This window comes from Salmo trutta, chromosome 12 (genome assembly GCF_901001165.1).
Source record: "Salmo trutta chromosome 12, fSalTru1.1, whole genome shotgun sequence".
Lineage (NCBI taxonomy): Eukaryota > Metazoa > Chordata > Actinopteri > Salmoniformes > Salmonidae > Salmo > Salmo trutta.
The window spans coordinates 81,041,680-81,069,654 of record NC_042968.1 but is presented as its reverse complement, the minus strand read 5'-3'; the positions used below and the strand labels follow the sequence as shown (position 1 = coordinate 81,069,654).

Below are 27,975 nucleotides of genomic sequence, written 5' to 3'. Positions count from 1 at the left end.
GAGAGGAATTAACGTCATTCCTTTGTCATTATAGAAATAAATTGATATTTGGTTTTAATCAGAGGGAGGGGAGAGAGGAGAGCAGGGAGAACAGGATGTGCCCTGAGTAGCATAGAAGCACGAGCCAGAGGGACTGGCACTAAGACACGGGCATGCGAAAACACAAGCTGGAGGAACATTTTGTGGCACTGGAGCTGACAGTTGGATGCCTGGATCAACGTGCAGCATGTAACAGAGGACGAGAGGGTTGTATAACACAGATCTCTCAGAGCTCTGCGTGTCCGCTGTGAGGTGGAATGGGTGCTGCTGGGATATGGATGGGCCACCGGACAGGGACAGTCGGGGCATCCCACTGACCTCCTGGAAGATCTCTGAGAGATAGACTCAGACGCATTGGAAAGACTTCCTGGTTGCTCCAGCTCTTCCAGCCCCAGGCATGAACCTGGTGCTCCTGGCCTTCAGGCTGATGTGCCTGGCCTGGCTGTGGCCTGTCACACTGCTCAACGACAGCCACCGACCCAACAAGAGGAGGCACAAGGACGTGTACCTTGGGGAGAACACCAAGAACCAACATGGAGGGTGAGCCAGAGTCTAGGGGTGTGGTCCCACTGGAGTTGTGTTATGTTCTTGTCAAGGGTTGTGTTTGCTTATCTTTTCTGTTTGGTTTGAAGCTGGTTGGTGTATAGTTCTGGAAGCAACGTTTCATTTAGTACACACACCACAGGATGTTACTGTTCTGTTGATCTGTTGTCTGATTGATATGGTTCAAAGGTTATTTTGGGGAGGAGTTGTATTGTTTAACATGGAATGCTATTCATAGATTCAATGCATCAATCCAATCTCTATGAATTTTCAAAAACACTGATGGGGAATTTACCATGGTCGTGTGAATGATCTCCAATGTGTGCTGGGACAGACGTCATTACTGCAGTGCATTGTGGATAAAGGCCAGGGCAGGTGAGGTAACCACAGGGACTTAGAGGTAATGTCAGGGGACCCGTGTTTGGGTGGGGACACCTCGTAAGAGAGAAGCAGTAATTTCTGGGTAATGATGGAGAGGGGTGTTGATAAGGGGTTTGAGTGTATGCCAATATCATTTGTAAAAATAGAGTTGTTTGTGTTTGTGTAGTATGGGTATGATTTGTTTGATTGTAAAATGAGAATATCAGTTGACTGAAGTTTTGTATGATGCTATTTAGAGGCTTTGGGAGTGATGATGCTGGGTGTGTTGTCACCCAAATTGGAGGGATTCATCAATCATGTAATTTGACCCTCTACTAACTGTAATGTGATTTTAATAAGACATATAAAGTGAAATTAATCATTCTTAACAGCTAACACCCCAGAGAAGATGTTGCTGCCTTAATAAGAGAGTGTTTGTCTCTCTCTCTGTGTGTGTGCGCGCGTGCGTGCGTGCGTGCGTGCGTGTGTGTGTGTGTGTGTGTGTGTGTGTGTGTGTGCGTGTGTGCGCCAGTTGGTGTGGGTGTGTATTTCTAAGGAAAAATTACATCTGATATGCTGATCTGTGTCCGCTTTGCTCCTCAGACGAATAGACTTCAAGATGAAAAAGTCTGACAGCACCAAGTCCCTGCTAATTAAATCTGAACAGCTTCTCCGTATTGAGGACCATGACTTTGCAATGCGGCCTGGCTTTGGAGGTGAGACCACCCCCCAGTCTCCTTTGGCTTGGTGGGCATACAACATATTTGCATGTGGTTGAACTATGACAACGTGTAGTTTGGATGTGACTGTGTGCTTTTACCAGCACCTGTTAGGTTTGACTCATTAATTAAGAGTGAATGGGGAAGTCAAGGGTCATTCGAGGGAGGGAGGGAGGGAGGGAGGGAGGGAGGGAGGGAGGGAGGGAGGGAGAAAAATAGAAAAAGAGAGAAAAAGAGAGGACAATGGAGCTTTACCTACAGTAATTTGTTTTTATAGATAGTCCATAACGTGCCACACAGCAGATGTGACAGATTAGGTATAATTCAGGTTTTGGAAGAGGCAGCATTAACGCTAGTACTGTGGCTTGTATGCTCTCTCCTGGAGCAGAAAGTAGGTTACAGTGTCATCTTTTGTAACACCCCATCCTGAAAAAAAATCACTGACCCAGATTGTCTGCAGAGCCTAGCAGACATAGACAGCCTGCGGCCGAGAACACAGATGTTAGAACTATAGTAATCTGGATTACGGTCCATGCTTTCTGAAACAATACTGAATGCTAAATCTTACTGGGCAGTCCAGAGCAGCAAAGAGTCCCATGCATACATACTACCGCAGTATGGTCATTAGGTGTTCAGAAAGTGTTCGATTGAACTACAGATCACCTGTGTCAGTGTTTGGGATCCCACTGTAAACTCTCGCTGCAACATGTATTTACATAGCAGTCATACTGAAGTCTATAATGACAGTTAAGCTACATATTTCTAAATGTGGTGTGATGGCACGTTATGGATTTATGTACATTTAGGTTTCCATCTGGCTGTTTTCCTATCTATTCCAAACTATCCCTGTGTTTTGTCTGTGTTTGTTTCTGTGTTGTCTAGGCGAGGTGGGGTGGGGTAGATGGAGGAAGTTAATCCCTGTAACGTTGAAATGAGATTGGGCAGGTCACAGAGAAGGGTACATTTGGCGGAATTGAAATTAGGAAACCATTTTTCCCTGAAATTGCTTATCTTTCAAAGAACTAATTTTGATACTGCCATGAGCACTTTAATCCTACCAAGGCAGATATGTAACTCAGTCTGTTAGCTCTACTGACACGTGTGAGACAGGAGCAGTCCAACTCAAACCCCTGTCATGTATTTTGAGTGAATATGGAATTGCTCCTCCTTCATAGGGTATGTCAGAACGGTAGATGGATGTATCTTGATTCTAGATGGATGTACACTACCGTTCAAAAGTTTGGGGTCACTTAGAAATGTCCTTGTTTTTGAAAGAAAATTAAAAAGTCTGTCCTTTAAAATAACAAATTGATCAGAAATACAGTGCATACATTGTTAATGTTATAAATTAATATTGTAGCTGGAAACGGCAGATTTTTAATGGAATATCTACATAGGCATACAGAGGCCCCTTATCACCAACCATCACTCCCGTGTTCCAATGGCACATTGTGTTAGCTAATCCAAGTTCATGATTTTAAAAGGCTAATTAATCATTAGAAAAACCTTTTGAAATTATATTAGCAGAACTGAAAACTGTTGTCCTGATTAAAGAAGCAATAAAACTGGTCTTCTTTAGACTAGTTGAGTATCTGGAGCATCAGCATTTGTGGGGTCGATTACAGGCTCAAAATGTCCAGAAACAAAGAACTTTCTTCTGAAACTCGTCAGTCTATTCTTGTTCTGAGAAATTAAGACTATTCCATGCGAGAAATTGCCAAGAAACTGAAGATCTCGTACAACGCTGTGTACTACTCCATTCACAGAACAGCGCAAACTGGCTCTAACCAGAATAGAAAGAGGAGTGGGAGGCCCCGGTGCACATCTGAGCAAGAGGACAAGTACATTAGAGTGTCTAGTTTGAGAAACAGACACCTCACAAGTCCTCAACTGGCAGCTTCATTAAATAGTACCCGCAAAACACCATTCTCAACATCAACAGTAAAGAGGTGACTCTGGGATGCTAGCCTTCTAGGCAGAGTTCCTCTGTCCAGTTTCTGTGTTCTTTTGCCCATCTTAATCTTTTCTTTTTATTGGCCTGTCTGAGATATGGCTTTTTCTTTGCCACTCTGCATAGAAGGCCAACATCCCAGAGTCGCCGCTTCACTGTTGACGTTGAGACTGGTGTTTTGTGGGTTTTCTAATGATCAATAAACTTGGATTAGCTAACACAACGTACCATAGGAACACAGGAGTGATGATTGCTGATAATGGGCCTCTGAACGCCTATGTAGATATTCTGTTAAAAATCTGCCGCTTCCAGCTACAATATTCATTTACAACATTAACAATGTCCACACTCTATTTCTGATCAATTTGATGTTATTTTAATGGACAAAAAATGTGCTTTTCCTTCAGAAACAAGGACATTCCTAAGTGACCCCAAACTTTTGAACAGTAGTGTATATTGATTATAGATGGATGTATATTGATTATAGACAGAGGTATATTGATTATAGATGGAGGTGTATTGATTATAGACAGAGGTATATTGATTATAGATGGAGGTGTATTGATTATAGACAGAGGTATATTGATTATTGACAGAGGTATATTGATTATAGATGGAGGTATATTGATTATAGATGGAGGTATATTGATTATAGATGGAGGTATATTGATTATAGATGGATGTATATTGATTATAGATGGATGTATCTTGATTATAGATGAAGGTATGTTGATTATAGATGGAGGTATATTGATTATAGACAGAGGTATATTGATTATAGATGGATGTATCTTGATTATTGGTGGAGGTATGTTGATTATAGACGGATGTACATTGATTATAGATGGATGTATATTGATTATAGATGAAGGTATATTCATTTGAGACAGATTTATATTGATTATAGATGGAGTTCTATTGATTATAGATGGATGTATCTTGATTATAGATGAAGGTATATTCATTTGAGACAGATTTATATTAATTATAGATGGAGTTCTATTGATTATAGATGGATTTATCTTGATTATAGATGGATATATGTTGATTATACTGTAGATGAAAGTACAGTACCAGTCAAAAGTTTGGACACACCTACTCATTCAAGGGTTTTTCTTTATTTGTACTATTTTCTACATTGAAGAATAATAGTGAAGACATCAAAGCTATGAAATGACACATATGGAATCAAGTAGTAACCAACAAAGTGTTAAACAAATCAAAATATATTATATTTGAGATTCTTCAAAGTAGCCACCCTTTGCCTTGATGACAGCTTTGCACACTCTTGGCATTCTCTCAACCAACTTTATGAGGTAGTCACCTGGAATGCATTTCAATTAACAGGTGTGCGTTGTTAAAAGTTAATATGTGGAATTTCATTCCTTCTTAATGGATAGCCCTATTTGGTAAAAGACCAAGTCCATATTATGGCAAGAACAGCTCAAATAAGCAAAGAGAAACGACAGTCCATCATTACTTTAAGACATGACGGTCAGTCAATCCTGAAAATTTCAAGAACTTTTAAAGTTTCTTCAAGTGCAGTCGCAAAAACCATCAAGCGCTATGATGAAACTGGCTCTCATGAGGACCGCCACAGGAAAAGAAGACCCAGAGTTACCGCTGCTGCAGAGGATACGTTCATTAGTGTTACCAGCCTCAGAAATTGCAGCCCAACTAAACAATTGCAGCCCAATTAAATGCTTCACAGAGTTCAAGTAACAGAAACATATCAACATCAACTGTTCAGAGGAGACTGCGTGAATCCGGCCATCATGGTAAAATTGCTGCAAAGAAACCACTACTAAAGGACACCAATAATAAGAAGAGTCTTGCAAGGGCCAAGAAACGCGAGCAATGGACATTAGACCGGTGGAAATCTGTCCTTGGTCGGATGAGTCCAAATTTGAGATTATTGGTTCAAACCGCTGTGTCTTTGTGAGACGTAGAGTAGGTGAACGGATGATCTCTGCATGTGTGGTTCCCACCATGAAGCATGGAGGAGGAGGTGTGATGGTGTGGGGGTGCTTTGCTGGTGACACTGTCTGTGATTTATTTAGAATTCAAGGCACATTTAATCAGCATGGCTACCACAGCATTCTGCAGCAATACGCCGTCCCATCTAGTTTGCACTTAGTGGGACTAGCATTTGTTTTTCAACAGGACAATGACCCAACACACCTCCAGGCTGTGTAAGGGCTATTTGATCAAGAAGGACAGTGACGGAGTGCTGATTCAGAAGACCTGACCTCCACAATCACCTGACCTCAACCCAATTGAGATGGTTTGGGATGAGTACCTTTATTTAACTAGGCAAGTCAGTTAAGAACAAATTCTTATTTTCAATGATGGCCTAGGAACAGTGGTTTAACTGCCTTGTTCAGGGGCAGAACATGATTGGACTGGTACTGTATATTGATTATAAATGGATGTATCTTGATTATACTGTAGATGGATATACATTGATTATAGACGGATGTAGTAGGTTGATATGAGAAGGACTTATAGAATGAAAGGAGATATGGAGAGAAGCCATTTATTAGTTTGGTGACACAGCGTCTCTTGGATGCCTGAGTTATGAGGATGCTGTGTCTTTGGGGAGGGGAGGTGTGGGATCATCCGTGTGTCTTTGGGGTTATGTGGGGCCCTCTAGCCTGCATCTGTGTTCAGCGGGGAGAGTGATGGACAGGATAATCACAAAATAGGGCTTAGCTGACGAATGTTCAGCGTGACCACAGTGTCACAGTATCTCTGTTGAGACCAAGCATAGCCCCAAGTTGCTCTTTGACCCCCTTGTTAGTGTTTCTCTCTTATTCACAATTTGTTTACCCTAAATTGCATTTCAAGTATAGTGTTTGGGTTGATTTACAAATATTTTGGTCTTAAAGAGAACATTTCTCACGAACTGTATAACTAAGGCTACATGTGCAGACAGATGTGATAGGTCTTGTGAAACCCAGTGAGACTAGGTCATAAAATAGCTTTCAGGTTGAGTCTGACATGCTAAAGCCTTGAGTCATGAATCCATATGAGAGCACACCGCCAAAAGCCTGACTAAACTTGCTCTCCCTGTCAAGATAGACATGTGAAATCTCAAGCTGTTTGTTCTCCCATGTAGGGGCAGCTATTCCTGTGGGCATAGACGTGCAGGTGGAGAGCATTGACAGTATATCTGAAGTCAACATGGTAAGTCTATAAACCTCTGTGTGTATGTGTGTGTTTTTGTGTTTTTGTGTGTGACCAACACTCTGAAACTCACTTTCACAAAATGAGACCCATATATTCTGTCCCTCATCCTTAAAGGGATAGTTCACCCACATTACAAAATGACACATTAGTTTCCTTACCCTGTAAGCAGTTTATGGACAAGTAAAAAAATGCTAATATCAGTACCATGACTTAAATGGGATTTGTGCTATTAACGCTAAAACGTTAGCATTTGGAAACAGTGCCAGACAAACGGAAACAGTGCCAGACAAACGGAAACAGTGCCAGACAAACGGAAACAGTGCCAGACAAACCAAAGCATGGATTGCTGTCATATCTTGTCCATAGACTACTTACAGGGTAAGGAAACCAATGTGTAAATTTGAAATTTGGGTGAACTATACCTCTAAGTGTTGCAACTCTATTCTACTCTATTCTGCCCAATTTAATGTTGAGGCATAACAGTCAACTCAAATATTGATTTTAAACACTTTGAACCTGCATTACCCTGTCTCTCGACCTACTGTACATACAAATCATTTTTGTGCACCATTATTGACATCCAATTAATCTCTAATGTGCTAGTTAATGTGCTGGATAATGTGCTAGTTAATGTGCTGGATAATGTGCTAGTTTGTCTATTGGGCCTAAGCGTTGGTGTGTGTTGGTGTGTTTGTATAGGACTTCACCATGACTCTGTACCTGAGACACTACTGGCAGGACGACCGGCTGGCCTTCCCTTCCAGCAGCAACAGAAGCCGGACATTTGACGCTCGGCTGGTGAAGAAGATCTGGGTGCCGGACGTGTTCTTTGTCCACTCCAAACGTTCCTTCATCCATGACACGACCATGGAGAACATCATGCTGAGGGTGTACCCTGACGGCAACATTCTCTACAGTGTCAGGTACACGGAGAATGGTTCTCTTTTACCACAGGAAGCATAATGCCTTTAGGATAGTGCACCATCCTATACTATTGCTGCTTTATACACATAGGAGTCATGGGGAGTTGTTTTCTGCTGCTGTTGTATTGTGGAGCATATTATTGATTGTGCTCTTCGTTTTAGGATCACTGTGACTGCTCTTTGCGCCATGGACTTCAGTAGTTTTCCGTTGGACACACAGAATTGCTCTCTGGAACTGGAGAGCTGTGAGTATAAAACAATAAGGGTTTATGGGTGTAATGAGATATATTGTATATTAGCTCACGTGTATTCAGAGAACAGAATAAAAACATAATATGGAACAGTTGGCCCTCCTCTTTTCATATAGATAAAATCAAATTGGTAATCCTACGGTCAGGTCAGTTTGTGTCCATAATACATGTCTTTTTGAAGCAGGATTTACCAGGGATCAAAAGTCCTGTTCATCTTTATAGGAACAGCAGCTGGGTCGTTCCACGAAATGAGTGCCATTTCCACCCCTTTGATATTCTAAGTAGAAATTGTGCAAAGATATTTAATTTTAAAAGCTTGTTTTATTAAATGAAGTGTCCTTTAACATAGCACACAGGGACAATTAAATAAATCCGTTTTTATATGAATAAAGACTTGCTAAAGTACAAATATTCTGTATTTTGACATGTCCCTCTGTGCACCCTCTGTGTCTGCTAGGAAGATTTTAACCCACTTAACCCCCACAAGTTCACTATTATCGTAAAGCCATAGTTATTTTGTTGCTTTGACAAAGTAATTTACGAAAATGTTTATTTATTTAATGTTATTAGTGATTAATTTTAACGTAAAAAATAACACTTTTTCTTCCCACCAAGGTACACTACTCAAAAGGCACCTAATTGGTGGAATGACCCAGCTACAGGCTAATTGAAGTTGGTCATTTCTTATCAGAGTCATTTTATACACTGATGTTTCAATTGTCATGATTGTGTTAAACCTAACCTCAGGCGACAGTGCAGTGTACCTTACCCAGATTATAACACACACACACACACACACACACACACACACACACACACACACACACACACACACACACACACACACACACACACACACACACACACACACACACACACACACACACACACACACACACACACACACACACACACACACACACACACACAGAAAGCATGGCCCTGGTCTCAGAGAAGAGGTGGTACTACTGAAGCTCAGTGTCTCCTCTCCTCTGAGGGACATAGCCCATGATTCTTCTAAGAGAGGCTATATGAAGGAGTCACCTTCTACCCTGTTCTCTCCTCTCTTGAAGACGCATACAATGAAAATGACCTCATGCTCTACTGGAAGAACGGGAACGATTCATTAAGGACTGACGAGATCGTGCTCTCGCAGTTTTTTATTGAAGAATTTCACCCTTCCTTCGGGCTTGCCTTCTACAGCAGCACGGGTATGTGTGGTCGTGCTGCACCCTGATGCATTGGGACATACAGTGCTGTTCCTCTGTCCTACTCTGCTGCTCAGCGTATTCTTACGTCATTTAACTGCTCTGTAAGAGCCAAAGCCAACATCCCAAACCCTCCTGCTTCTGATTCCACTCTGCCAGTCTGACAGCGAGAGTTTAGGAGATTTTCCTCCACAGAGTGTCAGTGTGGAATCCTGCCCAAACCTCAGTAATAACTTGTCCATTGCATCATAGCCATGTGATGTCCCATGTGACTATAATTTTGACTAGATTCCTTCCTGTGTCATAATGAGCTCTGATTACCCAGAGGAATGGTGATGAACTGTTCCACCAAGAGTGATTATCTTTCTCTTTTTCTCTCTCTCCCCCACCTCTCCCCCCACCTCTCTCTCCCCCACCACTCTCTCTCCCCCACCTCTCCCCCCCACCTCTCTCTACCACCACTCTCTCTCCCCCACCCCTCTCTCCCCCACCACTCTCTCTCCCACACCCCTCTCTCTCTCCCCCACCACCCCTCTCTCTCTCCCCCACCCCTCTCTCTCTCCCCCCTTGTCTCTCTCTCCCCCACCTCTCTCTCTCCCACCACCCCTCTCCCTCTCCCCCACCCCTCTCTCCCTCCCCCACCCCTCTCTCCCCTCTTCTCTCTCTCTCCCCCACCTCTCTCTCTCCCCCACCCCTCTCTCCCTCACCACTCTCTCTCCCCCACCTCTCCCCCCCACCTCTCTCTCCCCCACCACTCTCTCTCCCCCACCCCTCTCTCCCCCACCACTCTCTCTCCCCCACCACTCTCTCCCCCACCACTCTCTCTCCCACACCCCTCTCTCTCCCCCACCCCTCTCTCCCCCACCACTCTCTCTCCCACACCCCTCTCTCTCCCCCACCCCTCTCTCCCCTCCCACCCCTCTCTCTCTCCCACCACCCCTCTCTCTCTCCCCCACCCCTCTCTCTCTCCCCCCTTGTCTCTCTCTCCCCCACCTCTCTCTCTCCCACCACCCCTCTCTCTCTCCCCCCACCCCTCTCTCCCTCCCCCACCCCTCTCTCCCCTCTTCTCTCTCTCTCCCCCACCTCTCTCTCTCCCCCACCCCTCTCTCCCCCACCACTCTCTCTCCCCCACCTCTCCCCCCCCACCTCTCTCTCCCCCACCACTCTCTCTCCCCCACCCCTCTCTCCCCCACCACTCTCTCTCCCACACCCCTCTCTCTCCCCCACCCCTCTCTCCCCTCCCACCCCTCTCTCTCTCCCCCACCCCTCTCTCCCCCCTTGTCTCTCTCTCCCCCAACTCTCTTTCTCTGTCCCCCACCTCTCTAACTCCCCCCACCCCTCTCTCTCTCGCTCTCCACCACCTCCCTCTCTCTCTCTCGCCTCCCACACTCCTATCTCTCTCACCCCACCCCTCTCTGTCCCCCAACCCTCTCTCCCCCACCTCTCTCTCTCTCTTCCCCCACATCTCTCTTTCTCCCCATCCCCTCTCTATCCCTCTCTCCCAACCTCTCTCTCTCCCCCCACCTCTCTCTTTCTTCCCCCACCCCTCTCTCTCTCTCTCCCTAACCTCTCTCTCTCTCCCCAACCTCTCCCTCTCCCACCCCTCTCTCTGTACTCCACCTCTCTCAACCCAACCCCTCTCTCTCTCCCCACCTCTCTCTCTCTTCCCCCATTTTCTCTTTCTCCCACATCCCCGATCTCTCTCTCATCTCTCTCTCCCATCCCCTCTCTCTCTCCCCCATCTCTCTCTTCCCACACACGTCTCTTTCTCCCCCACCCTCCTCTTTCACTCTCCACCACTCCTCTTTCTCTCTTCCCCCACACCTCTCTTTCTCCCCATCCCCTCTCTCTCTCCCCAACCTCTCTCTCTCCCCCCACCTCTCCCTCTCCCACCTCTCTCTACCCAACCTCTCTCTCCCCACCTCTCTCTCTCTTCCCACATTTTCTCTTTCTCCCACATCCCCCCCTCTCTCAACCCAACCTCTCTCTATCTCCCCCACCCCTCTGTCTCTATCCCACCACCTCTCTCTCTCCCCACACTCCCCTCTCTCTCTCCCCACCTCCTCTCTCTCTCTCTCTCCCCCACCCATCTCTCTCTCTGTACCCATCTATCTCTCTCTCCCCCACCTCTCTCTCCCCCCACCTCTCTCTTCCCCCACCCCTCTCTCTCCCCAAACCCCTCTCTCTCCCCCCCACCTATCTCTCTCTCTGTCCCCCACCTCCCTCTCCCCCACCCACCCCTCTCTCCCCCACCTCTGTCTCTCCCACCCCTCTCTGTCCCTCAAACTCTCTCACCCCACCTCTCTCTCTCTTCCCCCACACCTCTCTTTCTCCCCATCCCCTCTCTCCCCATCTTTCTCTCTCCCCCATCTCTCTCTCTCTCCCCGCACCCCTCTCTGTCCCCCCACCTCTCTCAACCCAACCTCTCTCTCTCTCGCCCACCTCTCTCTCTCTTACCCCACACCCCTCTTTCTCCCCCACCCCTCTCTCTCCCCCACCTCTCTATCCCCACCTCTCTTTCTCCCCCACCTCTCTCTTCCTTCCCCCACCCCTCTCGCTCTCTCCCCCACTGCTCTCTCTCTCCCCCACCCCTCTCTTTCTCTCCCCACACCCCCCTCTCTCTCCTCCCAACCTTTCTCTCGCTCCCCCACTTCTCTCTTCCCCCACCCCTCTCTCGCTCCTCCATCCCTCTCTCTCTCCCCATCCCTCTCTCTCTCTCTCTCGCCCTCCACCACCCCATTTTCTCTCTCTCCCCCCACTTTCTCTCTCTCTCTTCCACCCACCTTTCTCTCTCTTTCTCCCTCTCTGTCCCACCTATCTCTCTCTCCCCACCCTCTCTCTCCCCCACCCCTTTCTCTATCTCCCTCACCCCTCTCTCTCTATCCCCACCTCTCTCTTTCTCTTCCCCACCGCTCTCACTCTCCCCCCACCTCTCTCTCCCCCACCTCTCTCTCTCCCCCCCACCTCTCCCACCCCTCTCTCTGTCCCCCCACCTCTTTCAACCCAACCTCTCTCTCCCTCCCCCCACCTCTCTCTTCCCCCACCCCTCTCTCTCCCCAAACCCCTCTCTCTCCCCCCACCTATCTCTCTCTCTGTCCCCCACCTCCCTCTCCCCCACCCACCCCTCTCTCCCCCACCTCTGTCTCTCCCACCCCTCTCTGTCCCTCAAACTCTCTCACCCCCACCTCTCTCTCTCTTCCCCCACACCTCTCTTTCTCCCCATCCCCTCTCTCCCCATCTTCTCTCTCCCCCATCTCTCTCTCTCCTCCCCGCACCCCTCTCTGTCCCCCCACCTCTCTCAACCCAACCTCTCTCTCTCTCGCCCACCTCTCTCTCTCTTACCCCACACCCCTCTTTCTCCCCCACCCCTCTCTCTCCCCCACCTCTCTATCCCCCACCTCTCTTTCTCCCCCACCTCTCTCTTCCTTCCCCCACCCCTCTCGCTCTCTCCCCCACTGCTCTCTCTCTCCCCCCACCCTCTCTTTCTCTCCCCACACCCCCCTCTCTCTCCTCCCAACCTTTCTCTCGCTCCCCCACTTCTCTCTTCCCCCACCCCTCTCCTCGCTCCTCCATCCCTCTCTCTCTCCCCATCCCTCTCTCTCTCTCTCTCGCCCTCCACCACCCCATTTTCTCTCTCTCCCCCCACTTTCTCTCTCTCTCTTCCACCCACCTTTCTCTCTCTTTCTCCCTCTCTGTCCCCACCTATCTCTCTCTCCCCACCTCTCTCTCCCCCACCCCTTTCTCTATCTCCCTCACCCCTCTCTCTCTATCCCCACCTCTCTCTTTCTCTTCCCCACCGCTCTCACTCTCCCCCCACCTCTCTCTCCCCCACCTCTCTCTCTCCCCCCACCTCTCCCACCCCTCTCTCTGTCCCCCCACCTCTTTCAACCCAACCTCTCTCTCCCTCCCCACCACTCTCTCTCTTCCCCATACAACTCTTTTTCCCACATCCCCTTTGTCTCTCTCCCCCCACCTCTCTCCCCCCACCTGTCTCTCCCCACCTCTCTCTCTCCCCCCACCTCTCTCTCCCAACCTCCCTCTCCTCCCCCTCTCTCTTCCCCCCTCTCTCTTCCCCCACCCCTCTCCTTTTCTTCCCCACCGCTCCCTCGCTCCCCCACCTCTCTCTCCCCCACCTCTTCCACCCATCTCTCTGTCCCCCCACCTCTTTCAACCCAACCTCTCTCTCTCTCTTCCCCATACAACTCTTTTTCCCACATCCCCTTTGTCTCTCTCCCCCACCTCTCTCTACCCACCTGTCTCTCCCCAACCTCTCTCTCCCCCACCTCTCTTTCTTCCCCACCTATCTCTCTCTCCCCCACCCCCTCCCACTCACTCTGTCCCCATCTATCGCTCTCTCTCCCCCACCTCTCTCTCTGTCCCCACCTATCTCTCTCTCTCCCCACCCCTCTCTTTCCCCACACCCCTCTCTCTCTCCCCCACCTCTCTCTCCCAACCTCTCTCCCCCACCCCTCTCTCTCTCTCTGTCCCCCAACTCTCTCTCCCCCCACCTCTCCCACCCCTCTCTGTCCCCCCACCTCTCTCAACCCAACCTCTCCCTCTCCCCCACCCCCTCTCACTCACTCTGTCCCCACCTATCTCTCTCTCCCCCACCCCTCTCGCTCTCCCCCACCTCTCTCTGTCCCCCCACCTCTCTCAACCAAACCCCTCTCTCTCTCACCTACCTCTCTCTCTCTTCCCCCACACAACTCTATCTCCCACATCCCCTCTGTCTCTCTCTCCCCATCTCTCTCTCTCTGTCCCCACCCCTCTCTCTCCCCCACCTCTCCCTCTCCCACCTCCCTCCTCTCCCACCCCTCTCTCTGTCCCCCTACCTCTCTCAACCCAACCTCTCTTTCTCCCCACCTCTCGCTCTCTCCCCTCACCTCTCTCTCCCCACCTGTCTCTCCACAACCCCTCTCTTTCTTCCCCACCTATCTCTCTCTCTCCCCCACCTCTCCCTCCCAACCTCTCTCCCCCACCCCTCTCTCTCTCCCCCCCTCTCTCTCTATCCCCACATCTCTCTTTCTCTCCCCCACTTCTCTCTCTCTGTCCCCCACCTCTCTCTCCCCCAACTCTCTCTGTCCCCCCACCTCTCCCACCCCTCTCTCTGTCCCCCCACCTCTCTCAACCCAACCTGTCTCTCTCTTCCCCAACACCACTCTTTCTCCCCATCCCTTATCTCTCTCTCCCCCATCTCTCTCTCTCTCTCCCCCACCTCTCTCCCCATCCCTCTCTCTCTCTCGCTCTCCACCACCCCTCTCTCTCTCTTCCCCCCACCTCTCTCTCTCTTCCCCCCACCTCTCTCTCTCTTCCCCCACCCCTCTCTCTCTCTTTCTCCCTCTCTGTCCCCACCTATCTCTCTCTCCCCCACCTCGCTCTCTCCCCCCACCTCTCTCTCCCAACCTCTCTCTCTCCCCCACCACTCTCTCTCTCCCCCCTCTCTCTACCCCCACCCTTCTCTCTATCCCCACCTCTCTCTTTCTCTCCCCCACGTCTCTCTTTCTGTCCCCCACCCCTCTCTCCCCCACCCCCTCTCTCCTCCCCCCCACCCCCCTCTCTCTCTCTCTCTCCGCCACCCCTCTTTCTCTCTCTCCCCTCACCGCTCTCCCCTCTCCCCCACCTCTCTCTCTCTCTTCCCCCCCACCCCTCTCTCTCTTTCTCTCTCTCCCCCCACCTCTCTCTCTCTCCCCCCACCTCTCTCTCACCTCTCTCTCTCCCCACACCTTTCCGTCTCCCACCCCTCTTTCTCTCTTCCCCACCCCTCTCTCTCCCCACCTCTCTCCCTCTGTCCCCATCTCTCCCCCTTTCTTTCTTACTTTCTCTCTCCCCAACCCCTCTCTCTCTCTCTCTCTCTCGCTCTCCACCACCTCACTTTCTCTCTCTCCCCCACTTCTCTCTCTCTCCCCCACCTATCTTTCCCCCACCCACCTCTCCCCTCCTCCCTCTCTCTCTCCCCACCTATCTCTCTCTCTCTCTCCCCCCACCTCTCTCTCCCAACCTCTCTCTCTCCCCCAACACTCTCTCTCTCCCCCCTCTCTCTACCCCCACCCTTCTCTCTATCCCCACCTCTCTCTTTCTCTCCCCCACCTCTCTCTTTCTGTCCCCCACCCCTCTCTCCCCCACCCCCTCTCTCTCCCCCCACCCCCCTCTCTCTCTCTCTCTCTCCGCCACCCCTCTTTCTCTCTCTCCCCTCACCGCTCTCCCTCTCCCCCACCTCTCCTCTCTCTCTCTTCCCCCCACCCCTCTCTCTCTTTCTCTCTCTCCCCCCACCTCTCTCTCACCTCTCTCTCTCCCCACACCTTTCCGTCTCCCACCCCTCTTTCTCTCTTCCCCACCCCTCTCTCTCCCCCCCTCTCTCTCTCCCCACCTCTCTCCCTCTGTCCCCATCTCTCCCCCTTTCTTTCTTACTTTCTCTCTCTCCCCAACCCCCTCTCTCTCTCTCTCTCTCTCGCTCTCCACCACCTCACTTTCTCTCTCTCCCCCACTTCTCTCTCTCTCCCCCACCTATCTTTCCCCCACCCACCTCTCCCCTCCTCCCTCTCTCTCTCCCCACCTATCTCTCTCTCTCTCCCCCCCACCTCTCTCTCCCAACCTCTCTCTCTCCCCCACCACTCTCTCTCTCCCCCCTCTCTCTACCCCCACCCTTCTCTCTATCCCCACCTCTCTCTTTCTCTCCCCCACCTCTCTCTTTCTGTCCCCCACCCCTCTCTCCCCCACCCCCCTCTCTCTCCCCCACCCCCCTCTCTCTCTCTCTCTCCGCCACCCCTCTTTCTCTCTCTCCCCTCACCGCTCTCCCTCTCCCCCACCTCTCTCTCTCTCTTCCCCCCACCCCTCTCTCTCTTTCTCTCTCTCCCCCCACCTCTCTCTCACCTCTCTCTCTCCCCACACCTTTCCGTCTCCCACCCCTCTTTCTCTCTTCCCCACCCCTCTCTCTCTCCCCCCTCTCTCTCTCCCCACCTCTCTCCCTCTGTCCCCATCTCTCCCCCTTTCTTTCTTACTTTCTCTCTCTCCCCAACCCCTCTCTCTCTCTCTCTCTCTCGCTCTCCACCACCTCACTTTCTCTCTCTCCCCCACTTCTCTCTCTCTCCCCCACCTATCTTTCCCCCACCCACCTCTCCCCTCCTCCCTCTCTCTCTCCCCACCTATCTCTCTCTCTCTCCCCACCCACCTCTCTCTCCCCCACCTCTCCATCTCTGTCCCCCATCTCTCCCCCTTTCTTTCTTTCTCTCTTTCTCTCTCCCCCAACCCCGCTCTCTCTCTCACTCTCTCTCTCGCTATCCACCGCAACACTTTCTCTCTCCCCCACGTCTCTCCCCTACCCCCCTCTCTTTCTCCCACCCCCTCTCTTTCTCCCACCTCTCTCTCTCTCGCTCTCCACCTTTCTCTCTCTCTCAACCCACCTTTCCCACCCCACTCTCTCTCCCCCACCCCCCCCTCTCTCCAACCCCTCTCTCTCTCTCCCCCACCTCTCTCTCTCTTCCCCCACCCCTCTTTCTCACTTCCAACCTCTCTCTCTCTTTCCCCCCACCTCTCTCTCTCTCGCTCTGAACCACCCCCTCTCCCCCCCACCCCTCTCTCTCTCTCTCTCTCTCTCTCCCCCATCCCAATCTTTCTCTCTTCCCCATCTATCTCTCTCTCTCCCTCACCCCTCTCTTTCTCTCTCTACCCCACTTCACTCTTTCCCCCCACCCCTCTCTCTCTCCCCACCACCCCTCTCTCTCCACCCCAGGTTGGTATAACAGACTCTACATAAACTTCATCCTCAGGAGGCACATCTTCTTCTTCATGCTGCAGACCTATTTCCCCACCATGCTGATGGTGATGCTCTCCTGGGTGTCCTTCTGGATTGACAGGAGGGCTGTACCCGCCCGAGTCTCACTGGGTACAGTACTGATACTCTCACTGCTAGTAGGAGGGGTTTTGAAGGAATCTCCAGAAAATAACCTAAGCTCACAAACTGAGCAGAGAAACCTCACAAGGCCATCAGTATTTTCTGTACAGTATTCTTGATGCATCTCCATAAATTAAAGTGGGTGGGTGCTTTACCTTTCTCTTCCTTGTCACACCCCTGTTATTACCGTAAGGGGGACGGTTGTGCACCAATCTCCTACTGTGTTCCTGCTGTGAATGGACAGGTGAATATGAACCTGCTGCTTTTGACAGTTTCCAGAGCATAACTAATTACCCCAGAGAGAGAGAGAGAGAGAGAGAGAGACAGAGAGAGACAGAGAGAGACAGACAGACAGACAGAGAGAGAGAGAGAGAGTAGCAGTTGGGGTGGACACATCATCTCCCTCTCATCAGAGGACAACCGAAACTGAACACAGTGACAAAGAATGTTTAGTTCTGCACATGACTACAATCACCTGCACCAGGCGAGATCCCTTCAGGCAGTGTGGTGTATGTCTATGAAAGGTTGTTTGTGTTGGAAAGAAAGAGAAAGGGAGGGAGAGGGAAGAGCAAGAGAAAAGGAGAAAGATGTTGACTGCACTCAGATTTGTGAATAATGTTGACTTTGTGCTAATGCAACAGTGTGCGGAGTTTGCTTCACCCTGTGAGCAGTGCAGGTCTTTAGAGGCTCATACCGTAACAAAAGCTGGCCTAATTTCACTCTTCAGCTTAATAAAAATAAAAAATGTCCCCATTCACAGAGAGTTTGTGTTTACACACTGATATCTAGGTTTCATTTATAACAATATCTTCCCACTTCAGAGGAAAAAGAGGAAATGTACATGTACAGCTAGCTGCTCATGGAAGTAGAGCTCAAAGTACAGACTCCTACATCATTTCTTCTTTTACTTTCCATCCACCTATGCTAAACCTCCACACAGTAATACACCTCACTATTTTTCCATACGTTTGCCTCTCTCTTTTTATCATCGAAGGCGGTCATGGTACAAAGAGCTTTTAGGGGTGAAAGAAGGCTTAAAAAACAAATTGATCAAGAATCTTAACTCAATAATCTCTCTTTCTCTCCCTTTCCCTCTCCCTCTCCAGGCATCACCACAGTTCTGACCATGTCCACCATCATCACAGGCGTGTCAGCCTCCATGCCCCAGGTCTCTTATGTAAAAGCGGTAGACATCTACCTGTGGGCCAGCTTCCTGTTTGTCTTCCTGTCCGTCATCGAGTACGCCACTGTCAACTACTTCACCACTGTGGAAGAGATGAAGAAGCTCAAGGGGGGAAAGGTCACTGACACTTATGGAGTCTATAGGGTCAAAGTTCATGGGCTAGATAAGTCATAGAGTGAGGGATCATATGCATGGGTGTATTATGAAATATGGAATATGCTACCACTGTCAGAGCCACAACATGAGCGCCAAAGTAGGTTATAACAACAACTATGACTGCGTCTCCCCCTATTGGTCATGAATCGGAAGATCATTGAATTTAAACATTGAAATTCCCTCCCCTCTCTCTCCTCAGATCCCTGCCAATTTCAATGCCACTCAAACTATGGCCTTTGACGGATGTTACCATGACAATGACATTGACCTGATGCCATTCCCAGAGCTGCCCAGCACCCCCAACACAGAGCGGAGTCGGACGGCCACGTTGAGGAACTCGAGGAACTCCGCTGCAGAGCCCCCGCCCACGGAGGGCACCAGGCTACGACGCAAAAAATCCATCAAACACAACCTCAGCTTCATCATGAGTAACAGCTACATGATCGACTCCTACTCCAGAGTCATCTTCCCCATGACCTACCTGCTGTTCAACATCATCTACTGGAGCTTGTACTCCAGTAGGTGAATAGACCGTCAACAGTCTATTAACAGTTCATCATGCAGTGGAGTATGGGAGTATGTACACCTAAAGCAGGATTGTCTAATGACTACTGAACTATATTACTACTGTATATTATCTATTAGGTTATTCACGCTGACAACAGCATCATCGTCAAGGCGTTGTATTCTGCCACCCACTGGATTATGACGTAACCATTGGTGTCTACCAGAGTGCATTGTGGGAGTTTTGGACAGTCAAGCCCTACTGAAGAAGAGATACTATTGAGTAAATCTGTTTTTTATTGGAACCCTGTTGGAATCCGGGTTCAGGTGTGAAGTTGCTGGTGCTGTTCATGGAACTGCTTCTGCTGGAATACACAGATGCTTTTCCCCCCACTGGTTTAAACATTTATTACTGTATATAGTATGAATTTAAATGTGCATGAAAATGAAGGCGCGTGTGTCTTTTATATCAGTGAATATCAGGGAAATACAATATCAGATTATCTTAAAATAAAACATTTCATTTTATTTATACAATTGTTATTGGTGAAATAACATTTAATTATACATCCATTGTTATGTTGCCTCTTTAAAATATAAATACATATATATCTGATGGAAATATCTTGATTCTGAGTATAGTATAAAAGAGCTTAAATGAAATCAAACCAGGCAGCGACAGAGTGTTAGTATGTGTCAGCGTATGCCTCTGAAGAATGCTGAGGAAAACGATAGAACATGTAGTATGCAGTCATATGATACAGCTGGTGATGATCTACAGTATGAGTTGGGGTTTTCCTCCGTGCTACTGTAGATACCTTTTCAGTACAGTACATGCATTGATATTCACAATCATAGGTGCCAGCCCAGACGAGTTCATGATAGTATTGGTAGGTCAACTGGACGAAATCCACGAGCATGCTGGATCTTCAGTGATGTCCCATCTCTTTAGTGTGGTCTGTCACACACTTCCATTAAACTTCTAAACTTTTAATGCATTTGCAGCATTAACATTCAAATATTTCATATAAACGTAGAAAATGCTATGAAACACACTGTCTCACGTAAGTCCACTCCCCTACCAGCCTACACTAGGTCTAGTATTTCACAGGACTCAGGACTCAGGCTGACTCAGGCCGCTCTCTGGCTCTGAGTCCTGAATTGGCTGTTCACCTCATTGAGGACCACGTCTGAGTTGAGCTCCTCAAGGGCTGTGATGGTTCTGTCGTTAAACAGACTTCCTGAAATGGTACACATCAGAGTTACAGCTTATCCTGCACACAAGTTACTGCATTTAAATCCTTAGAGTGGTATTTCTGAGATGAACTCTACATTAAAGGACCACGTATAAGAAAAGTAGATTACGGTGGATAGCCTTACAGCAAAACAACTTGATTTCACGTGTAGTTGTGTAAATTCGAGTATCTTATTTTCAAGGGCCAAATTATTCTGGTGATTCACTGTTTATAACTAAACGTATAAAATTCTTTCCGACCGTCTGGCAGCAGAATGGATGAAAGGCTTTTTCATGACCAAGAGCAGATAAACTAGCAACAGGAGAGCAGAGACACACGTGACTGTTGGAATCAGAGCCATCTGGCAGCCAGCAGCTGAGCCAGGCACATGGGCGGGGGTACAGTTAGATACAGTCACTATTTGATTGGATGGGTTAAGCTGACTAAATCCTGCTGTAGAGTGTCATACATAGACACACATTCTCACACACTGTTGCATACAAACACACACCAGTTACTGTGCACCATCAGTAAGAGGCTGAAAGAGGCGCTATAGACGTGGCCGGAGCTCAAATCGTACAGCTAGCTCCAATTCCGGGTAAAATTATGTTAAAGGGAAAAGGTCATCTCAGAGCCCGTCACAGAGATTTCATAGGTTACATAGGTCATCAGTGACATGGATATGAAGGCTTGCTAAGCCATCCCCTGCTCTGATAACAGAGGTTTAATATTATGACATGCTTCCACTTTTATCAGGGGCAGAAAGTAGATCAGCATATACAAAAACTATTTCTCTATTGGTTGTTAGTAATCCCTAATCCCCCCACCCCCAATCCCCATGCCTACCTGTTGCTCCACCTGTTGCTCCACCTGTTGCTCCACCTGTTGCTCCACTGGGCCGTTCTGGGGAGTCACCGGAGTTGCCGGAGCGGAAGGACGTGGCTCTGGTCACTGACAATGACTTCTTCTCTGTCTTCTGTGTAGCCGTGCGGCTCCAGTCTGTGATGAAACAAGAGTTCATTAAAACTGTGTACATTAAATTACATAAAATATCTCAATTCAGGGAAGCAAAAGTCATTACCTCCCAAGAATAGTAAAGCCCCTCTACTGGCTCAAATAGCCCACCAATCAGCCTGTTACCAATCCTAAGTAAACCTTTGGAAAAAATGGTGTTTGACCAGATACAATTCTATTTTACAGTAAACAAATTGAAAACAGACTTCCAACACACTTATAGGGAAGGACATTCAACAAACACGGCACTTACACAAATGACTTATGATTGATTGGCTAAGAGAAATCGACGATAAAAATATTATAGGAGCTGTTTTGTCAGACTTCAGTGCAGCTTTTGACATTATTGATCATAGTCCGCTGCTGGAAAAACACGTGTTATGGTTTACACCACCTGCTATATTATGGATAAAGATTTAGCTGTCTAACAGTACACAGAGGGTGTTCTTTAATGGAAGCCTCTCCAACACAATCCAGGTAGAATTGTTTTAATCATTACTAATGACATGCCACTGGCTTTGAGTAAAGCAAGTGTGTCTATGTAGGCAGATGACTCAACACTACAGCAACTGAAATCACTGCAACACTTAAAGAGCTGCAGTCAGTTTCAGAATGGGTGGCAAGGAATAAGTTAGTCCTAAATATTTCAAAAACTAAAAGTATTGTATTTGAGACAAATCATTCACTAAACCCTAAACATCAACTAAATCTTGTAATGAACGTGGAAATTGAGCAAGTTGAGGTGACTAAACTGCTTGGAGTAACCTGGATTGTAAACTGTCATAGTCAAAACATGTTGCAACAGTAGCTAAGATGGGGAGAATTCTGTCTATAATAAAGTGCTGATCTGCCTTAACAACACTATCAACAAGGCAGGTCCTACAGGCCCTAGTTTTGTTGCACCTGGACTACTGTTCAATCGTGTGGTCAGGTGACACAGAGGTAAAATTACAACAGACTATGGGAGGCACACAGTACTACATAGAGCCATGACTATATGTAACTCTATTCCAAATCAGGTAACTAATGCAAGCAGTGGAATCAGATTTAAAAAACAGATAGAAATACACCTTATAGAACAGCGGGGACTGTGAAGAGACACACACAGATACAGACACACGCGCTATCACACCAACTCTACACACACGTACATTGTAATATTGTTGTATGGTGGTGTTATACATGTTGTAATGTAGATATGTAGTGGTATAATAATGTTATATGTTGTAGTGTTTTATATTTTGTTTAATGTGTGATATAAGTGCCTTAATGTGTTCAGACCCCAGGAAGAGTTGCTGCTGCCCTGGCAGGAACTAATGGGGATCCCTAATAAATACAAATACAAATAAATGGAAGGTTCTTCTCTTCTTCAAACTACACATATGTTGTAAGATGCAGGTCAACAAGTCTTACCTGAGTTCTCTGCCAGTCTCAGTCTACCACAGCAGAGGTAAGTCCTCCACTGCCTCCTCACGTTCTCCTTCACAGCGCAGTGGAACAAAAAGATAAAGAACCCTGCAAAAGAACACAAGCGTCAGGTAACTACACTTTTGTTACACACTTGGCAACAGATTTCCCAAGAAACTCCTCAGGCTTTGTGTCGGTGTCTTCTCTGAGAACATTAATAGTGAAATCATTTTCAAATCACAAAACAAATCTGGAGGAGTTCTAAATCTGACCTTGAAAGGAGTTGAAGATGGCGAAGAGGTACATGAAGGCCAGGTTGACGGGCCCCCAGGCGAAGAAGGCAAAGCCCCAGGTGAGGCCCAGGAGTAGGGTGATCCCAACCACACTGCGCAGGTCCTGCAGCCCGTTACGGTGCCTCATGTTGTGGGGGTTCTGACTCTTTATCCGACACAGCTGAACCATCACCATCACAAACATGCTGAGGTTCAACAGGAAGATGACACAGAAGTAGGCCACCACAGATACGTAGAAGGCAATGTCGTTCTTCAGCCAGCAGCTGTGTGAGAGGAAAGGAGTAAAATACAGGAGACCATATTTGAATTGATCAGCTATCCTATTATGTAAATGTGAGTACTGGTATAAATGTCATGATGCAAAAACAAGCACTAAATACCAATGCTCCAACTGTAAATTGGCATGTTAAATATTGAACAAAATGCAAGGGACTTACAAGTCATCTGTAGGGGAGTTATCTGAGTACTTTCCGTAGCTAACAAGGCCGTAATTGTTCTTATCAACAGCAATAACGACGATGACCACAAGGAGTGGGACGCCTATGATGAGAGACAACAGACTACATTGAACTGTAAGTAACTGTTACCTTTATAAGCACATGGTGGCTGTTTTTCACTCTGATGACAGTCCCAGAATCATTTTTTCACTTACCCCAGCCGACGAGAGAGAACTTGAGCATATAGCGTTTTATGTATGTGTTGAAGACCTTGACAAGGGCCAAGTACATGTGGACGGCCTCCAGGCCCATCCAGGTGAAGGAAGCCAGCACGAAGTAGTGCAGGAACCAGGCGGTGGAGATGCACAGGCCCACAGCGTCAGGGTAGAGGGCCAGCCAGGCATCCACCAGGAACACCAGGTTTAAAAACAACAGAGCCACACACAGCTGGATCAGGATCTTAGATGGGATGTCCTTACGCAGTTTCCTAAAGGAATTAGGATTGGAATCAGGACTGGTATTACATTGATTACAGCTTGTTTATATGTCTTTGTATTTAGATCAGTTCTCCAGGTGAGTGTCATCAAAATCAAATCCAATTGTCTTTGTCACATGCGCTGAATACAGCAGGTGTAGACCTTACCGTGAAATGCTTACTTACAAGCCCTTAACCAACAATGCAGTTTTAAGAAAACAGAGTTAAGAAAATATTTACTAAATAAACTAAAGTAAAACATTTATTAAAAGTAACACAATAAAATAACAATAACAAGGCTATATACAGTGGGTACCAGTACCGAGTCAGTGTGTGGGGGTACAGGTTAGTCAAGGTAATTTGTACATGTAGGGGTAAAGTGACCATGGATACCCTGCACTGATCACAAGGGGCTCAGACTCACCCAAAGGCCAGGTAGGTGAGCAGAGTGACAGAGAGGAAGATGGCGGAGACACCACAGCCGATGTAGGTGATGTAGGTGAGGATTGTGGCCTGGAGATGATTGGTTATGCCCGTTCTGGAGATGTCCTGGGAGAAAAAAATACCAAAAATATGTTTTACACGTTGAATAATTCTAAAAATAAGTCCTTGATTGTTGACAAAGACTGAATGGGAGAGATCACATTGCACCCCTGTCTCAGGAAGTACTCACCAGTAGCACACCGAAGCTGGTGAGATGGTTGCAGGCACAGACAGTCTCATTATCTGTGCTGTTCCTGACAGAGCAGCCATCTCGGTTCCAGCCTCCTGAGCCATCTACGAGAAGAAAAAAACATTTTTATTCTTTAATGCCTGTAAATTGTCAGAGATAGTCTTCCTTTCATTTTGGGAGACACAAGAGGAATACTTACCATTCAAGCCAAAGTCCCAGAAAACACATGAAACCACAACATTTGCCTGTGTAGACAAATGATGAAGAGAAGACAGGGTGTTAAATACTTCTCAAGATGTCCCATCCTTGACATAGGGAAAAGGTCTTGACTAGATAAATGCAGCGTGTGTTTGTTTGACTCACTGGGACGGGCTCAGTGTTTCTCAGGGTGATCACCACGTCCTCCTGCAGAGATTTGATTGACAGGTTGGCCACACTGGCTCCCAGGATCCCACTGTACAGCCTGCTGGCTCCCAGGGCTCGGTCCTGAGGAACGGCATGGAAAGAATATGGCATTGTCTATACATTATTTTACTATGGTTTCACAGTTCTTCATTTCTGACCGATTTATGTGACTTTTATTCATAGTCATCATATCTACATAAATAGCAAGGGCTGCTTAAGTAGCAATGAAGGTTTAGGCTTGGCAATGGGTTGGGACAGTACTGAATACAGAGGAGCAGGTAAGCACCTGGAACACAGTGGCCTTCTGGTAGAAGTTGAACTGGAGTCTGGAGGCTTGTAGCTGCTGCTCATGGGAGAGGTTCGCTGTGAGGGAGGAGGGGAACGTGATGGAGCCCTGGGGAAGAGCGGACGCCTCTGTTCCCACACTTCTCCTGGCTCTGCCATCACCACGGATCTGAAGGGGACACATTTCTCTATGGTTAACACTTAGCAATAAACAGGAGTTTTGTGTCTATCTGCATAACAGACCCTACCAGACATACGGCAGAGTGAAAACATCATTCGTGCAGAGTGAAGGATGTTCTACATTACTTCTGCATGTATTTTGACGGCAACCGAGGCTACAGTATTTACTACTCAGTGTTTCCTTACTGGAAGGTTACCTGCACATTGTTGGGGTCCGGGATGGAGAAAGATGTTTGCTGGAAATTAGTGCCGTCCACTGTTTTGACAGCGACAGCAACCGACTTGGTTAAAATCGTAGCCTCTTGCTGAACGACCAGCTTCAGGCCCACCATATCAACAATCCCAATGATCCTGGTAGAAAAATCAACCGTTATTCTGATGTGCAGGCTGGTCAAGGCCATTGCTAAGATTTCTTCCGGTTTTAAGAAAATGTTGTCACAGTCTCTTTACAGGCTTTATATAAGTAATCATTTCTGGTACAGCACAGCAAGCAGCATAACAGTAGATTGTTTATCTCCAGGCAGCTCACTTGGTGGAGGAGGAGGCCAGGGTGTCAGAGGAGGCACCCAGCAGGTTGCTAACGATTTTGACAGAGGTTTTCCCCAGAGCCAGGCTGACATTGTGCCCGGCTAGCAGGGCCTCTAGCTGCGACACCAGCTGGTCCACCTGGGAGGAGTTGAGCTTGGACACGTCACTAGTCAGATCCAGCAGCTGATTGGCCTGCTCTTCACTACTGGCTGCTGTGGTGTTGGGCGCTGTGGGGAAAAGGATCCATAATAAAAACGAGGATGTTATCAGAGGGGAACTTTGACATTGGGTCTACATTTTAAATGTAGATTAATGTGGCAGTACCAGCTATGGCCCAGGTAGGTCAGAGATCAGCTTGGGTTAGTATCCTGAGGGTTACCTGCGGTGGATGTTATAACAGCTGTCGTGGTGTACTTTGGGGAAGCTGTTGTGGGATTCACTGGTGGAATGATGGGTGTTGATGAGTTTGTAGTGGTATTACCCCGGGTTGTCGTGGCGATGGTTGTATTTGGAGCTGATGGTGTAGTATTTGGAGCTGTAGAAGTGGTGTTTAGTGGTGCTAATGTTGTGTTCAATGGGACGTAGGGGGTGTTTAGGTGTATAGTGACATTGGATGGAGGAGGCAGTATTGTTGTTGCAAGTAAAGTGGTGTTGGCCATTGGGCTGGGTGAAGTAGAAGGAGGCATGGGGTCGAACATTTCATTCAGGAGCACACACACATTTTTGCCTTGTTTGCTAAACAGAGAAAGGGACAGATAAATGTAGATCTTCAGTGCATATAGTCGATGATATATTTAAGCAATAAGGCCCGAGGGGGTGTGGTATATGGCCAATATACCACGGCTAAGGGCTGTTCTTATGCACAATGCAACAGGGAGTGCCTGGACACAGCTCTTAGCCGTGGTATATTGGCCATGTACCACAACCCCCGAGGTGCCTTATTGTTATTATAAACTGGTTACCAATGTAATTAGAACAGTAAAAATAAATGTTTTGTCATACCTGTGGTATACGGTCTGATATACTACGGCTTTCAGCCAATTAGCATTCAGGGCTTGATTTATAAATAGCTATATAACTTAAATGTACAAATAACAATGTGCATTTTGTTTACTCTCCATCATTTACAGTGTTTTACACAATTACAAAATGTCTAACAAGGTTTTGATGTCTTTGAAGCACACAAAGAGAGACTGGACTGACCAGCTGAAGATGTCACGGGTCTTTTCAACCTCACAGAACAAAGTGGAGTTGAGGTTGATACTCTCCCACGTGAAGGTCGAATTCAATAGACCTCCACTGGATCCTGGGCAGCCACAAATGGCTGTGTGAAATGTATGAACACAAACAGTCAGAAACACATACTGTATAATGTATATGAATAAATACACCGATGCTGTCAGTTTCCACCATCCATGGTATGGCCACCCACCTGCTCGGGTCACCGTTCCATTATAGCCAATACTCTGCTTATCATTGAACACAGTCATCAATGCAGTACTGACTGCACATATAGGCACCGAATGGTTGAGGCGCACGATAACCCTGCAGCTTTGGAGACTGGTAAGAAAACAGTAATGGTATAGTTATTAATTAGTCACACCAGCATCATCACTCCACATAAAGGGCCGTCTTGAATGTACTGTAAAGGTTTTAGGCCTGCAAGGAGTACAGGAACTCACTTGGTATTTGAGCCATCGCATTCCACATGAGCATCCTGTGTGAAAACAACACAGAATGGCTCATAAGGTTTCAAATTATGTCTTTACAGAGCAACATAAAACAATGAAAGCTCATTGTGGGGTTGGGGTATCATCTCAACATTAAATCACCTGGTAGATAGTTGATATGATGGGCAGGGGACAGGGAGGACTGTAACAGAGAATTACGTCAGAAAAAATATCAAACCTGCTGTAGCAAGGTATGGCACTATATGTACTATTGGGGTTCATTTACACTGTAAGGATCTAATTGGAAGGTATGGCACTATATGTACTATTGGGGTTCATTTACACTGTAAGGATCTAATTGGAAGGTATGGCACTATATGTACTATTGGGGTTCATTTACGCTGTAAGGATCTAATTGGAAGGTATGGCACTATATGTACTATTGGGGTTCATTTA

At 47.5% G+C, this 27,975-nt stretch overlaps 2 protein-coding genes across 7 annotated transcripts in view; one reads left to right on the top strand and one right to left on the bottom strand.

The window, feature by feature from the left end:
* Positions 1–88: 88 nt before the first annotated feature.
* On the top strand, positions 89–19,447 carry LOC115204370 (gamma-aminobutyric acid receptor subunit rho-3). Of its 2 annotated transcripts, XM_029769885.1 has the most exons (9): positions 89–579; positions 1,546–1,658; positions 6,731–6,798; positions 7,501–7,724; positions 7,887–7,969; positions 9,049–9,186; positions 16,913–17,065; positions 18,181–18,374; positions 18,613–19,447. In XM_029769885.1, the coding sequence occupies exons 1-9, from the start codon at positions 437–439 to the stop codon at positions 18,937–18,939; spliced, it is 1,443 nt and encodes a 480-aa protein (XP_029625745.1). In that variant the 5' UTR covers positions 89–436; the 3' UTR covers positions 18,940–19,447. The 2 variants fall into 2 exon arrangements, with proteins under 2 accessions (XP_029625745.1, XP_029625746.1); XM_029769886.1 differs by lacking the exon at positions 9,049–9,186.
* LOC115204369 (adhesion G-protein coupled receptor G2) overlaps positions 19,421–27,975 on the bottom strand; it is a 20,862-nt gene continuing 12,307 nt past the window's right edge. For 4 of the 5 annotated variants that reach the window (XM_029769884.1, XM_029769879.1, XM_029769880.1 and 1 more), the window contains 18 exons: positions 27,682–27,721; positions 27,532–27,566; positions 27,282–27,409; positions 27,053–27,173; positions 26,229–26,584; positions 25,851–26,076; positions 25,519–25,672; positions 25,143–25,310; positions 24,815–24,937; positions 24,651–24,696; positions 24,452–24,555; positions 24,203–24,327; positions 23,519–23,790; positions 23,304–23,406; positions 22,846–23,129; positions 22,580–22,681; positions 20,999–21,151; positions 19,421–20,158 (listed from right to left, as the gene is read on the bottom strand). In XM_029769884.1, coding sequence (XP_029625744.1) covers positions 20,049–20,158; positions 20,999–21,151; positions 22,580–22,681; positions 22,846–23,129; positions 23,304–23,406; positions 23,519–23,790; positions 24,203–24,327; positions 24,452–24,555; positions 24,651–24,696; positions 24,815–24,937; positions 25,143–25,310; positions 25,519–25,672; positions 25,851–26,076; positions 26,229–26,584; positions 27,053–27,173; positions 27,282–27,409; positions 27,532–27,566; positions 27,682–27,721 — 2,650 coding nt within the window. In that variant the 3' untranslated portion in view covers positions 19,421–20,048. The remainder of the gene's footprint in view (positions 20,159–20,998; positions 21,152–22,579; positions 22,682–22,845; positions 23,130–23,303; positions 23,407–23,518; positions 23,791–24,202; positions 24,328–24,451; positions 24,556–24,650; positions 24,697–24,814; positions 24,938–25,142; positions 25,311–25,518; positions 25,673–25,850; positions 26,077–26,228; positions 26,585–27,052; positions 27,174–27,281; positions 27,410–27,531; positions 27,567–27,681; positions 27,722–27,975) is intronic. The other variant, XM_029769881.1, reaches the window with a different exon arrangement.